General features: G+C 26.7%; 1 protein-coding gene across 2 annotated transcripts in view; it reads left to right on the top strand.

Moving 5' to 3' along the window:
• The window catches only part of LOC117167435 (zinc finger protein 341-like), a 21,657-nt gene extending 5,481 nt beyond the window's left edge, over positions 1-16,176 (top strand). For both annotated transcript variants that reach the window (XM_033352365.1, XM_033352364.1), the window contains 6 exons: positions 642-915; positions 6,841-7,138; positions 7,212-7,406; positions 10,676-11,239; positions 15,211-15,480; positions 15,581-16,176. In XM_033352365.1, the coding sequence (XP_033208256.1) occupies positions 642-915; positions 6,841-7,138; positions 7,212-7,406; positions 10,676-11,239; positions 15,211-15,480; positions 15,581-15,991 (2,012 nt within the window). In that variant the 3' untranslated portion in view covers positions 15,992-16,176. The remainder of the gene's footprint in view (positions 1-641; positions 916-6,840; positions 7,139-7,211; positions 7,407-10,675; positions 11,240-15,210; positions 15,481-15,580) is intronic.
• Positions 16,177-16,502: the final 326 nt, after the last annotated feature.

Raw genomic sequence — 16,502 nt, 5'->3', positions numbered from 1 at the left:
ACACTCTTTTTATTAACTATTTGCCGCCATACTTTCCTGTCCTGGCATACTTCTCTAGCTTCTTTTATGTCCATGCATTTTTTCATGCAGGCTCTCGTGTTAAGTCTTAAAAATTGCATTTTAAAGTTCTTTAAATTGGAAATATAGATTTAAAATAAAAACCTAAAATGGAAAATTTTGCAATGTACAATATTTTGGAATCACGCATTGTAAATTGAATGAGTTTATATTTAATTGCATTACATCATTTGATATAAAATTTGTGATATTTCAAATGATTTAGATAAATTTTTCTTCTAAAAACTTACAAAAATTCCCGGTCATAATGTAAATTTACGGTCATTTCCTGGCCCAGCGTCCACTTTGTAAATTCTATAAAATTCTTTGATATCCTATTAAATTCCTCTGTATTTTTAAAAGCACACCATATCCTTAAAAATCCTTCGAAAACCGAAAAAATAGTTGCATTAGCGAGCAAGCTTCGAAAATAGTAGTAGTATTATAATTTTTTTTTCAAAATACTTGCATTTTTCATGAAAAAATTACCCTATTTACCTTTTTTTTAAGTTTCTTTTGCGCTGTGCTTCCCGTAAGCATCTCAGCAATGTTAATAAAACGCTTGATCAATTTATTTTCATTAGCAATTGATCAGGAGGAAGAGGATATATTTCAGTGCGGCAAGTGTAAAAGTCAATTCACGTCGCTGCACTTGTTTATATTACATAAGCAAGAACATCTCAAAGTACAAGAGCAAACAGTAGATATTAGTCAGTATTTAGTAACTAACGCCACTCAAGTGGTATCTGCGGAAAATGCGTGTCAGGGTGGAACGCAATATCATCCTCAAGAGACATTTGATCAATCAGATCAACTCAACGAACCAATTGTTCTCGCAGGAAGCGATATGTTGTTCAGGTAAATTAATTTGTTTAAAAATGTCTTTTAATTATTAACAATAATAATCGACAAGTTTAGCCTTCGCAGTTCTTTCTGTTTTAATCCTGTTTTTTTTAATTTGTTCGTTTTATTATTTAAAGGATTTAAAGTTTAAAAATACATAAGTGTAAAAGTAAATGTTTTTTATGTAGTAAAATACTTGGAATAAAGAAGAAGCCTTTAACCTTTACGACTTTTAACTTTAGTTTCAGTAAAAATAATTAAATTGTTAAAATCTATTGGGAATGGTTAAACTGCGATACGCCACATGGTGAAAAAAATCTGAACTAGAAGGTACAGGTGCGATTTTAAATATGCATTTTAATTCGTGCATAAAAGTGTTGTAACGATTTTTTTTGTGGGTTTTAAAGTATTTATAGGAATTAAAAATAATTATTTATCGGAAACAAAAGGTTTTAGATGGAATTTACATATTATGCAGTGAAAAATCACACTTTTTGATAGAAATATTCTTCTTAAAAAACAATTATTGTTCTCTTTATTGTGATTTTCAAAAGACTATAGACTCAAATGGACTTATTTTGAAGCAAAAATGAACTCACAGTAAATTTTTATTAATTTATACATGAAATGTTTACTAGTTAGAAATCTGATCTAAAAGTTTGGTTAGAATTCGTATCTAAATTTCAATCGTCTATTATTCGTATTCTTTTCATAATCTGGATAAGATTGGTTGCTACGTGCATTAATATAAAGTTTATTTAATCTTAAAATGCATTGAAATTCACATGAAATGATGCAATATTTTTTTTTTAAACCCATTTCACAAAAATGTGTTTTTTTTCACTGTATAAAATGGAAATTCTATCTAACACTATTTGTTTTTTATGAAGAATTGACAATTTAATTATTATTGAATATTATTCAATAATAGTCAATATTATTTTATTTAACAGTTGAAAATTGAATAAAATTAACAATTGAATGTTCAACTGGAATCTTTTCTTCCGAAAATTACATTTACAACTGTTGTAGAATGAAGACAATTTTATTTTCAAATGATGAAGATGGAAGACAATTGATAATTGAATTTTCGATAGATGAAAATTCAATTGTTGAAAATTTATGAAAATTTAAAATTGAAGAAAACTTATTTTCAACATATCGAAATTGTTAATTTCGTATAATTAATTATCAATTTTCTTTAATTTTCAACAGTTTAAAATTGACAATTTAATTAACGAAAGTTAAATAAAATCAAAATTTCAATTTTCAACTGTAATTTTTTTTAGGAAATTGAATTTACCACTATTGAAAATTTAAGAAAATATTATTTGAACTGTTGAAAATGGAACAAAATTGAATTTTCAATAGGTAAACATTCAATTGTTGAAAATTGAGTAAAATTAAATTTAAACTGCTAAAAATTCAATTATCAATTATATTTTATTTTCAACAGTTGAAAATTGAATAAAATTAACAATTGAATGTTGTAACTGTAAGTTTTCTTCCAAAAATTATGGTAAATTTACAACTGTTGAAGATTTAAGAAAATTTTATTTTCAAATGATAAAAATGTAAGAAAATTGGGAATTGAACTTCCATTAGATGAAAATTCAATTATTTGAAAATAAAGAAAATTTAAAATTGAAGAAAATTGAAATTTCAACAGATGAAATATTAATTGTTAAAAACGGAAGAAAACTGAATTTTCAACAGATTAAATTAAAAATAGAAGAAAATTGATAATTGAATTTACGATAGATGAATTTTCAACAGATGAAAAATCAATTGTTGATAAAACCTATTTTACAGTAATGTGTTTTTTTTTTTACTTTATAAGATGGAAATTCTATCTAAAACTACTTGTTTTTGATGAAGATTTTTTTGTAGTATTCAATTATTGTTTTTACTTCACAAAACAATCGTAAAAACACTTTAATGCAAAAATGAAAATACATCTTTAAAATTGTACCTACTCTTTCTAGTTACCATTTTCGGCACCAGGTGGCGAAATGGTAGACCACCATTCCCAATTGGGTAAATTAAAAAAAAAGATCTTGATCAGCTTTCAGCTTCAAACTTTCAACATTATATTATTCAAAAATGGAATCGTTTGCAATTAAACAATCTTGCATTGAAAGCATATATCGAAATCTTGAAAATGGTTTAGCTTTATTTTTTAATCTTTCAAAATTCTATCGTTTGAAAATAATTATATTTTATTTTTTAAAAAATTGTTCAACCAATGATTAGTTAAATAATTAATTATATACCTGAAATATCCTCAATTCCTTTAGTGAACATTTGAAATTAAATAATTTCAATTTAGAAACTTCCAATAATTGAATATACTCCAAGCCAAAGCCTTCCATATTGAATAACCTGTAATTGAGAAACGCTTAAAATTGTACACTTTTACTAAGATGGAGTCTATAAAAATGGATACATTTCTATTAATAGGCTTACAATTTTCAATAATTTCACTACTTATCATTTAAAAATGAAAACTAATTACTTTTGCAACTTAAAAATATACCATTTTCAACTTCAGAACCTTTTAAATGGAAATTTTTCAAATTTGAATTGGTAAAAAATTGTACAATATCAAATTTAAAGCCTTTCGGACTAAAAATGCACAAATTCTAAAACTTAAAATAGAAAATTTTTACTTATTATTATTTTAATTAATAATTTTATATTTAGATCAATGAAAACTTCTCAGAATTCCTTGAAATCCTTCAATTTTCTGAAATCCTTGATTTGACTGAATTCCTCAAATATTTTGAAATCCCTGAAATTATCTGAATTCCTTGAACATTCAGAATTTACGAAATTCCCTGAATATTTTAAATTCCTTGCATTCTCTAAATGTGTGAAAATTAACATGGTTGAAAGTTGGTTAACTTTTTGGTTGCAATTTTATCTTTATAAGTATAAAAATGTACTAGGTTTTTGGTTTAAAATTCTTGTGTTTTGTACAAATTAATCTTTTTTGATAAAAAATTAACCATCTTGGTTAAAAATTGATCTTTTTGGTTGAAAATTTCATTTGTTTGAAAATTTTCATGGTTGAAAGCACAACTATTTTATTAAAAATTCGTCTTTTTTGTTTAAAATTAAGCTTTTTCACTGAAACTTTAACTACTCCATTATTGGTAGAAAATTTATATTTTTTTCGAAAACGTAACTATTTGTTTGAAAAATCATGTATTTTGTGGAAAATTCGTCTTTTCGGTTTGAAAATTTGACAATTTAGTAAAAAAAAATTTATATTTTTTGATGAAAACTCAAATATTTTGGTATAAAATTAATCTGATTTGGTTGAGGATTCAGCTATTTTGTTAAAAATATGTATTTTTTGTTGTTGAAAAAATGTAATCTATTATATTTTTCGTTGACAATTCATCTATTTTGGTTGAAAATTTATGTATTTTTTTTTTAAACTCAACTATTTAGGTAGAAAATTCAACTCTTCTGTTGAAAAGTATTGTTCGTGGTTTGAAAATTCATGTCTTGGTAAAAAAATTTTGTAGAGTGTCCAGCTAATGTCGAAAATTCGTCTTTTCTGGTTGAAAATCTAACAACTCCACTGAAAGTGGAACACTGTTAAAAATTAATTCTACTTTTGGTTGAAAATTAATTTTTGTAACTGATAATTCTCCTTTTTGGTAGAAAACTAATCTTTTTTGTAGAAAATCATCTATTTTAGTTGAAAATTTAAGTATTTCGCTGAAAATTAACATTTTTATTGAAATGTCATATTTTTGGATTAAAATTCATATTTTTGGTTTAAAAATGCAACTACTGGGTTATAGGTGAAATTATAAATTTTGTTAAAAATTCAATTTTTTTGTTGATTCATATCTTTAGATTCAAATATTTTCGTATAAAATACAACTATTTGGTTAAAAATGATTCTTTTCCTTGGAAATTTAACTCTTGTTGAAAATTCATCTTTTTGGTTTGAAAATGATACAAAATTCAACTATTTTCTTGAAAACTAACTTTTTTGTGAAAATGATTATTTTCGGTATGAAAATTGAATTATTTGTTTCAAAATTCTTATATTTTGTTTAAGATTGAACTATTTAGGTAGAAAGTACAACTATTTGGTTAAAAAGTAAATTTCTTGTAGAAAATTCATCGTTTTGGCTTGGGAATTCTACTCTTTTGTTCCAAAGTGTTCTTTTTGTATTGAAAATTCATTTCTTTCGGTAAAATTTTATTATCTTGTTTGTTCAAAAATACAACTGTTTGAAGAAAACTGTCGAAATATATTGTGTATTTTTTATTTACTTTAATGCTCAGTTCGTTTGAAATTAAGTTTTTATGAATTATCATCTTATATATTTTAATTTTTAAATTATGTAATTAAGAGAGTGAACAAAGTAATTTTTACTTAACTTAAAATTACTTTATCTAGTAGCTGTAACTAGTTACATTTGTGGCCAGGGGATTTTTTTTTCATAAAATCGAATTTTCGTTTTTTTCATGCTTACAACAGATACAAAAAAATGTTAAGAAAATAGTTTGCACAGTTTAAAAAGTTTTACAAAAAATTTGTTTACTCATTTATGAGCAATTTTTATGATCAACATAATTTTTTTTATAAATATTGAATTTTTTGGTTTTCTCGGAAATGGTACAAAATATCATAAATGATTAAAGAAATTTTTTGTAGAAGTTTTTTAACGACGCAAACTATTTTTTTAACATTTTTTCGCATCTGTCGTTGTAAGCTCGAAAAATAAGAAAATTCGATTATATAAAAAGAAATTCTACTGGTCACAAAAGTTATTTGGCTTGCATAAAGTTTACAAGATATTCCTTATGATAGTAAAAATGTAATATATTCAATACAAAATTGACAAAAAATATAAGTGCGGGTTTTTTGAGATGTGGAAAGGAATCTTAAACGTCCTAATTACAGTAGCGCTCAAAAGTATTTTGTGGGCTTTTTTTAAGTTCACTTAATTTTAATTATGTCAGAGCTAAAAAAAAATTCTCTTTAAAGGCTTGACTGATCTCGAAATTCTGTATAATATGAGTCCAGGATGAAGCCAAATTGTGTATCTTTTAAGTAGATAATGCAAAAATAGTGTAAATTTCAATGTTTTTTTAAACGTTTAATAATTTCCGAAATAATCAACATTTTTCAATATTCCTGGCCTTATTTTGAAGCTATTTTTTCAGTATCACAACAATTGATTTGTATAAATCCTAATAATTTTCATGTCGAAATACAAGAACTTGAAGATGTAACAAAAAAGTTGTAAAAATTGCAATATTCTTGGTGGTAACAAAAATATTTTTGTAGAATATATGAATCATATAATCATGAAGTTTGTATGAAATGTCCTCAAAATATATATTTATTTTATTTTTATTTGCCTACAGATAAGTTGTTTTCAAATTTTTCCAACTATTTGTTACAAGTTCAAGTTCTTGCAATTCGATAAGACAATTTTAATTATTTATTCCAACAAGCTTCTGTGATACTGTGAAAAATAGCTTCAAAGTGAGCCAAAGAACATTAAAAAATGTTGATAATTTCGGAAGTTATTGAACATTTAAGAAACCATTAAAATTTACACTATTTTTGCAATGTCTGCTTAAAAAATACACAATTTGGCTTCATCCTGGACTCATTTCATACCGAATTTTGAGAGAAATCAACCCTTTAAATATATTTTTTTTAACTCTGATATAATTAAAATTAAGAGAACTTAATCAATCATAAAAATCGGGAACAAAATACTTTTGAGCGCTACTGTAGGTCAAAAGTTACATAACTTAAAAAAAGTGGGGTTATTTGAAAAATGAAGCCAAAAAACTAAAATACACATAACTTCGTGAAGATTTTTTTCTCACAAATCGGAAAATCGCCGATATTTCCTAATTTCACAACTGTTAACTAAACAGACATAATTTATAATCTAGTATGGACCAGGAGGGCACGAGTTACTTAGCGTCCGATACCACCTTCAGCGTGCCGATTATTTTGAACTCTGAGAGTTTAGACTCCTTCGGAAATCCTTCGGGTCATTCAGATTCCGACCCGTTGCACATGGAATCGAATAATGTGCAACAAATGGAGAATAAAGTCTCTCTGAATGCGGACTTTACAACTTCAAATGTTTATCGTACTTTTCCGACTGAAATTCCTGTTGCTGATCAGGATGATAATCAAGATAATAATTCAACTGAGAACGAGAGTCAAGCTTCACAAAAATTAAAGGTTAATTTCGTTGCTATATTGTATTCAATTTTATCCTCCTACAAGAATATGACATAAATATGTTTTTTTTCAGCACAAATGCGAATTTTGTGATAAACGATTCTCGAAAAAGTTTTACTGGCAGCAACACGAACGCTCGCACACTGGAGAGAAACCATATCAATGCGTAGTTTGCGGTCGTTCATTCGCACAAAAATCTAATGTTAAGAAACACATGTCTTCACACAAAGTGTGGCCTGGAACAGCCATACATTCCCTCCCACCTGATGTGAGTTTTAGTTTCATTTGAGAGATTAAGGATTTATTATTTATTATTATTTATTATTTAGGATTATTTATTATTCAGGATAAGATTTATTATTTTTAAGATAAGACTTTTTCGGGGGTAGAGGAGGCCAGGCAAGTATTACGACTCCTTACTTGGGGGGAGGGGGGGGGGCACATCCCCAATATTTGAAATTCCTTTAAAATTGATTGAAGTCTTTAAAATGCAAGGGAAGCTTTTCGAATTTAATTCAGAGCATATCATCAGTATGATTCCTTTTTCTAATTATTTTTTTAATATCCTAATTAACGTCTGTTTTACCCGTGGAAATTACTTTTTATACTATTGTACACAATATTTCATTATTTTATTTATTTATTATTATTTATTATTTTCTATATAATATTAAAAATTTGTTATATCATGTATTTAAACGTCTTTTAAAAACTATGAAAATTCGATGAAAGCCCTTCAAATTCTTTAAGATTTTTTTAAATTCTGTTGAAATCGCTTGAAATCTTCCCAATCCATAAAAATTCCTTTATGATCTTTTAAAATCTCTTAAAATTAGTTAAAGTCCCGGAAATTCGGTGGGATATTTCAAAATCTTACGAGATTCCATGTCATATTTGAAATCCCTTTAAAATCAATTGAAATCTTTCAAATCCGTTGGAATCGGAAAATCTTTTGAAATCTTAAGAAAACCTTTAAATTTTCGTGAATCACATGGAATACTTTGAAATCTCCTCAATTCCCTTAAAATCATTTGAAAACTGTGAAAATTCTTGAAATTGCTTGAAATATTCAAAATTTCATAAAAATCCCATATTATCTTTCAAGATCCGTGGAAATCCCTTAACATCTCTAAAAATGAATTAAAAGTCTTAAAATACCGTGGAATATTTCGAAATTTTACGAGATCCCTTGAAATATTTTTAAATTCATTGAAATATTTTAAATCCGTGGAAATCTTCCCGAATCTCTTGAAATTCTTTATAATATGCTGAAATCGTTTGAAATTTCATTAATTCATTTTAAATCCGTTAAAACTCTTTGAAATCTGTTCAATCCCTTTGAAACCTCCTTAAATCTCTAAAAATCGACTAAAATTCTTAAAATTGTGTGAGTATTTCGAAATCTTACAAAATTCCTTGAAATTTGTTAAATCCCTTTAAAATTCATTGAAATATTTGAAAATAAAAAATTTTAATTGAAATATTTCAAAAATAATTTGGAATCCCTCACAATATATTAAAAGGAAATGCCTTAAAATACTTTTATAATATTCTGGAATATTTAAAAATTCTGTTCAATTATTTGAAATCTTACAAAATCTCTTCACAATAAATCCCGCACAATATATTAAAATCCATGACCATTTTTCAAAAACCCATTCAAATTTCAAGAAATATCTTTAAATTTGGTATAAGTTGCGGAAATCCCTTTGTATCTCATAAGGTCCATTAAAGTCTTTTAAAATTCTTTGAAATATTCCAAATTTAAATTAAATTGATGCAAATTCATGTTAAAAAAAAAACAAGAATCTAACGACCAAATTTGGGCCACAATGAACAAATAAAAAAAAAAAGATAAAAAATCTTATTGTAATCTGAAAAAAAATCATTTTTGGACAAGAATAAAAAGAGGAAAGAAAAATGGGAAGGCAACCAACCACATTTTTCGTCTTTTTCATTTTTATTATCATGAAATTACAATAAAATAAATAAATTACAAATAAAATAATAATTACGAAAGAATAAAAAACAGAAGGAAGGAGATGTGGTTGGGTGCCTTCTCATTTTTCTTTCCTTTTTTTATTTTTGTTCGAAAATTATTATTTTTTTTATTTTTTCAGATTAAAAAAGGATTTTTTATTATTTTTGTTTTTTGTGTTTTTTTTTTCGTTGTGGTGCAAATTTGGTCGTTGGCTTCTTGTTTTTTTTTAAACAGGAGTTTTGTATCAATTTGATTATTGGACATTAAATAGGATTTTTAATTTTGATATTAATCTAATTTAAATTTCTTAAATTTTGTTAATTAAATCCCCTGATATTCTTCAAAATTCGCGAAAATACTTGGGCACCACATGAAACCCTTTAAAATCCCGTGATTAAATTAAATTTCTTATAATATGTAATATGTAATCTTTAATTTTCTGTAAATATTTTGAAAACTGTAAAAAAGTTTGAAATCTATAAAATCCCATTAAAATTCTTAAATTTCTATTAAATATTTTGAACTTTTACGAGATCCCTTGAAATCTTTGAAATTCCTTTAAAATTCATTAAAATATTTTAAATCCGTGAGAATGTTTCCGAATCTCTTGAAATTCCTCACAATATTTTAAAATCCATTACAACTTTGGAAAAGCCATTCAAATTTCTCAAAATCCCTTAAAATCCTTTTTTAGTATTAGTAAATCCTTTAAAATTTCGTGAAATATTTAAAAACCTTATAAAATTCCTTGAAATAATCTAAATCCCTTTATAACTTTGAAAAGTGTTTGGAATCTCTTTAAATTGTGTAAATTCTTCGAAATCTCATTAAAATTTCATAATATCCTTCAAAATTCGTGAAAATACTTTGGTACCACATGGTACCTTTGACAATTCCTGAAATCGCTTGAAATCTTCAAAGGCATATAAAAATCTCTTGTAATCTTTCGGAATCTGTAGATATCAAGAATAACATTCTTCAAATTTCGTGAAATATTTCGAAAATATTAAAATCCATTAAAAAATGTTAAGAACTCTTAAAAATCTTCAAAAGCCATGGAAATCGTTCTCAATTCCTGAAAATCTCTCCAAATCCTTCGGTATCTCTTGACATTCTTTGAAATCCAGTACAATTTCTGGAAATTTGAACAAACACCGTTAAACACTGCAAAAATTGTGTAACTAAAAAAAAATTTTTTTAGTACTTTGAAATTTCGAAAGAATCTCTAAAGTTGCCCTGAATATTCTTGGTTTGGAGAATTCCAAAAAAATGTTCCAGGTAGATTTCCGGAAGTAGGTAAATGTCCGCGTATCAGAGAATGTTCCCAATGTTGGTTCCAGGAATGTTCGTGAAGAATTCGATTAATTTAATTAATGAAATTATTATAATGAATAATAATTAATATTTTTCTTCATAAATTGAATCGAATATATAAAAATTTTCATGTAAGTAGGGCGAGGATCATCATCCTTACATAATTAATGGAATTTCCTTAAACTAGCATAAAAAATTCAAAATCCTGCTTCTTAAATAAATGAACCCTAATTGTCGTTTAGGTTCCAACGGACGGAAACATCGATACAACGTACCACTGTCAATTTTGCAAAGAGATATTCGATTCATACAAAGCGTTAAAGGGACATCTGATCTTATGCCACCTGAAATTAAAAGTGTACAAATGTGTCCAGTTTGGATGCAACATGATGTTTCAAGAATTGGAGGATTTTTTAGATCACACTCGCGGCCATAAGAGATCGGAATATCGATGTCATGTTTGTGGACAAGTTTTTAGTACCCTCTCCGAATTAGGACTGCATCAATACGCTCATTCCATAAAAAAGCAGAAAACAACCGAGAAGTACTACTGCTGTACTATTTGTAAATCATCTTTTTCCAATTTGGAATCATTGAATCATCATATGGATACAACGACACATGATTACCCTTGCCAGCATTGTGGAAAGAGCTTCTATGTTGAGAGATTCTTACGACGCCATTTGAAAACACACGCATCGGCGGCTCGGTTCGCTTGCGAAGATTGTGGGAAGGCCTTCAAGACCGAGCAGTATCTTACGAATCATAAAGTCATTCATAGCGATGCAACACCCTACAAATGTACGGTAAGTGTGAGCAGACATTTTTTTTACGATTTGTTACGGTTGGGGGTCCTTCACTCATGTATAGAGTTCATAAATTCCCGAGAATTTAAGTTCAGGTTATATAACCGAGAATATGACAGAATTTAGGAGAATTTGAAAGACTTTATGATTTTTAACAATATTTTTATTGTTCAGGTTGTAGCAAAGGTTGAATGTATTTTTTTTCCAGCACAGAAATATTCAGAAATTTAAAATATGGAAAGCAGTAGCTCATTAATTATTTAACACTGTTAGACTGAAACTCTATAATAAATAGAGCAAAGTAGAATAAGAAGACCCCGCTCTCGGAAAACTTAGACGCGTGACATTTTCAAAATTCTCTGATCTTTCTTTGACTAATTTTTCATTTCAAGTAATTAATATTCAAATACCAGCATTTTAATCTTCTGATATTTTTAACATAGAATATTTTCTAAGCGGAATAAAACAGTGTTTCATATACAAATTTAAAATTTTCAAATGTATTAATTTCTTTTTAAAAAAAATGTGTTTTCTACTTTAAAAGTTAACTCTTTAACAGTATACTGGAATTTTCAACAAAATAATTGATTTCAAAATTCACACCTGTTTTAGTAGAATTTTCAGTTTACTTGGACAAAACTGCAACTTTTTGGTTGATAATTTAATAATATTGTTAAAAAGTCGTACTTTTTGCTTAAAAATTCGACTATTAAGCGGAAAATTAAATTATTGTTTACAATTCTTATTTTGAGATTGGAAAGTGAACTGGAATCTTTGGATAAGACTTTAACTTTTTTTTCATTTTTTTTTTAATTCATCCGTTTTAGAAGATATTTTGTCTTTCTTGAGTATAAATGCAAATTTTCAGTTGAAAATTCTACCTATTTGTTGAAAGTTTATTTTTTTCATTTTAAAATTCACCTGATTTAGCATAAATTACATCTTTCTTGGATAAAAATGCAACTATGTGGTAGAAAAATCAACTTTTTTGTTAGAAAGTCATGCTACTACTTATATAACAAATCTTTTCTCAATGAAAGATAACCTTTTTGGGAATTTTTTTTTTAAATAAAAAATTCAACTATTTTAAGATAAATATTATCTTTATTGTATACAAATGCAAATGTTTCTGAAGTATATCCAATACTTTGGAATGTTTTAAAATTTCTTTCAATTTTTTAAAGCCTTTGAAAATTCCTTAAAATATTATAAAATTCCTAAAGGTCTCGCAAAGTTATGTGAAAGCTGATAGTATTTCTTGAAATCCCCTGAAATATTTTCAATTCTATGGCATCCTGTAAGATCCTGGGAAATTCATTAAAGTATCTTATTAAAAACCTTATAAATTACTCAAAATACTGAAATCCTCGAAAATTTGATCAAATCCGTTAAAATCCCTAGGAATATTTTATAATATTCTAAAATCTTTCAAATTAAAAAAAAAATTGGAAATAGCTTCAAATATCTGAAAATGATCGATGTGAAATCCTTTGAAATCCCTCGGTTCTTGTGAATATATTCCTTGAATTTTTTTAAATATTGTAAAATCCTGTGAAATTGCAAAACATTTTATGATACTTCTTGAAATTGTTATACTTTTATAAAATCCTTTGCCAGGGTGTCTAAAAAAAACTGGGTGTCTTGAAAACCTGGAATTCTCCTCGAATATGTTTAAACCTTGAAATACTGGAAATATCATTGAATTTCTTACGAGAACCTTGAATTTAAATTTTTGTTTTGCTTGTAAACCAGTTTTCGAGAGGTCGAACACTCAATTTTGGGTCCATATTTTAAAAGGTTGCAAAGTAATTTCAAAGATCTCGAAATATTTCAAAAGTTTTTAAATATTTAACGGAATTTCGAACATTTTAAAAAGATTTCACGGATTTCAAAGAATGAAAAAGGATTTAAGGAATCAAAAGATTATAAGGATTTAAAACATTTTTAAAAGGTTTCAATAAATTTGAGATTTCAAAAGATTTCAATGATTGCGAACGAACAGACAAGATTTCATAAACAGAGATTCAAGAAAGACTTCACAAATATTTCAAAGATTTCGTAAAGATTTCAAAACATTTCACAAAGATTTAAAGGATTTTTAAAGTTTACCGAAATTTTACATTTCTTTTAAAGATTTTCTAAATATTTCTAATATTTTATTGATTTCAGAAGATTTAAAAAAGGATACAGTACGACAAAATATAAAAAATTTTCAAGATTTTAAACAAGTTCACATTTATTTAGAAAATTTCTAAATATTTTACAAAAATTTCAAATATTCAAGTGATTTTAAATGAATACAAAATATGTAGCAAAGGTTTCACAAGTATTTTAAAGAATTTATAAGCATTTCAAAAGATTTTAAGAATTAAAATTTTTTTAGATATATCAGAGATTTCAGGACATTTAAAAGGTTTTAAATAATTTCGAAAGGTTTAAATAAATTTGAGAAGAATTAAAAAAATTTATGATTTCAAACGAACACAAAAGTTTCCAAAAACAAAGATTAAAAAAAGATTTCACAAATATTTCAAAGATTTAAAAAAAATTTCACAAAGATTTAAAACATTTTACAGAATTTTTACAAGATTTAAAAAGATTTCAACAAATTCACAAATATTTCAAAAGAATAAAAAATTTCACAATGATTAAAAAAATTTCAAGGACTTCAGAGACTTTACAAAGGTTTAAAAATATTCCAAAAAATTTCTCAAAGACGACTTGTGTTCGTAAAAAATTAAGAATTTGTTTATTTGATTATTTGATATAAAAAAAGGACACCTGGAAAAACTTTATTTCTTTACCTCGTAAACCTAGAAAACACCTTGAATTTTGTTCCTAGGAATCGTTGAATACCCTGTTTTATCCTGAAAAATCCATTAGAATATCCGAGCGGCTATTTATTCACTTCAGAAATCTTTTTATGGAATTAAATTTGTATTAAATTCTCATGTAAAATTATGTAAATTCAACATTTTTTACTCTTGTTCTGAACACAAAAATCGCCTTTTTCTTGAATTATCAACAGTTAAAACGTACAAAAACTTCTATCGGAAGTTTACATTTATTGGACTGCTAAGGCTTTCGAATTCAAATAGTTGAATTTTTAACAAATTTAGAAATGTTTGGTGAAATAAATTATTGTTCAGTTACAAAAAATGATTAATTTATATTTACAATTGATCAATTTAAAACGTTTTTGTCCAAAATTTACAATTTCAAACGCTTTTTCTTTTTAATTGTTTGACAAGGAGATCATCAGTGTCGAGATATTTTTAACTTTCATAAATTCCCTATCTGAGAGTTAATTCAATGAGTATGAATTTAACACGACATTATTTGCCAACGTCAGTCAGTTTATGAAAAAAACTATCCTTTCCAATTTTATTTATGGATTGGAATGTTTATTCATTTCCATATGCAAATATAACCTTTTTTTACGCTTTTTCGATTTTGTCTTGAATTTTAAACAATTCAAAATTGATAATAGAAATTTCAAGCATTAAAAATTTGAGAGAAAAAATGAATGTTGTGTTAAAAACAAGTGCTAAAAATGTTATATTTACGTAATTTTACAATTAGCCCATTAAATTTGGCAAATTAATAGTAATCCAATGGATTCTCGGTAGAGAATTGATGAGATTTAAAAGTCTCACAATTTTCTAAAAGTTAAAAATTGGACTCAATATTTTAAAAAGTTTAAATCAAACTTATCTTAAATTGCATTATATTATGTGATTCGATACATTTTTCTTCTAAAAAAAATTGTTTAATTTCCGGTTAAGAAATAAATTTACTGTCATTTCCCAGTCGAAATTTTAGTTTCCGGGTTTAGACTACCCTCGTTTTTCTTGTGTATCCTTTCAATTATGTACTGCTCAGTTGTAATCAATTATAAATTTTTGAAGCATATAAAATAAAGTCCCTCACAAAGAAATTGAGACTTATCGAAGTGCAATTTAATCTTTCAGTTTTGTCTGGCAAAATTCAAAAGAAAAGATCGTCTCCGTCGCCATATGCTGATTCATGACTTGACAAAAAGACTAAAGTGCCCTTATCGGAATTATGTGGGATGCATGAGAGAATTTTCCCGCCCGGACAAATTGAAACGTCACCTTCTCACGCACAGTCATATTAAACGCTTCAGATGTAATCTATGTAGCAAAAACTTTCACCGGTCCCAGGCTCACCGACATCACGAAATCAACAAGCACTGTTTAAAGTGCGAAGTGTGTTTACTCGTAAGTTAAACAACAACAAAAAAAAACATAAATTTTCGAGTTTTATTTTTAATTTAAAGCCTTATTAAAAATACTTACTGGTTTTTATCGTCGTTTAAAGGAATGCAGAAATTCCGAAGAGATCTTGAATCATACTTGCGAGCCGATAATCGAAGACAGTCCCAAAGTACAGAATCTCAAGACGGGAGCCAAGAATTCCAAATCACGAAAAGTGGCCGCGAAACGGAAAAATAATTCAAAACGAGTTCGCGCGAAGGGAAATAGGCAGAAAAAAGTGGAGAAACCCGTAGAGAGTGATGATGAACAAATAGTGGATTATTCGGACGACGTGGACGAAGAAATTTGTGAATTAGTAAGTGATTCGTCCTGCAATTCTTTCGAGGAGAAAATGGAATTATTATCAGAGAACGATTTAAATGTTGAATCTATGGCTTCCGCAACGATGGATGTGAGAGACGAGCTTGGGATCTCCAAGTTAGAAATGGAAAGAAAAAAGAGCTTCTCCTCTTAAGTATATTTTTTAATCTTAATCAACTGGTAGACTAGAATTCAGATAAGTTGTCATAGCTCGTGCAATGGGATCATTCGCTAATTTTAAGTGCAAAATGCATTTTGTAATAGCGTACGATATTTTGTAGTTTACATATCTGTGATAACTGTATTATAAATGCTATCAATATAAGTAACTTATACTTATTTTAGGTCTTTTTACTGGAAATAATATTACCTGTAGTGATTTCAGGACTCGGATCGACTAAAAGGCTTTTAAAAAGTCGCATTAGTCACATAAAATTACAAGGGAAGTCGCATTGATCTTCGGAAAAAATCTTTGTTTGTTTAGACATATTTTTTGCATATTGTTTTAGAATTTTTGTTATAGAAAATCAAATTCTGGTTGAAAATTAATGTATTTTGTTGAAAAGTCGTCTTTTTTCAGAAGTAATTTTCTTGATCAAAAATTGTTTTGTACGGTTGAAGATTTATAATTTAACTTCACTTTTTTTATTATAAAATTAATCTTT

The sequence above is a fragment of the Belonocnema kinseyi genome, chromosome 2 (genome assembly GCF_010883055.1).
Source record: "Belonocnema kinseyi isolate 2016_QV_RU_SX_M_011 chromosome 2, B_treatae_v1, whole genome shotgun sequence".
Taxonomy (NCBI): domain Eukaryota; kingdom Metazoa; phylum Arthropoda; class Insecta; order Hymenoptera; family Cynipidae; genus Belonocnema; species Belonocnema kinseyi.
This window is presented reverse-complemented; position numbering and strand designations above follow the sequence as displayed.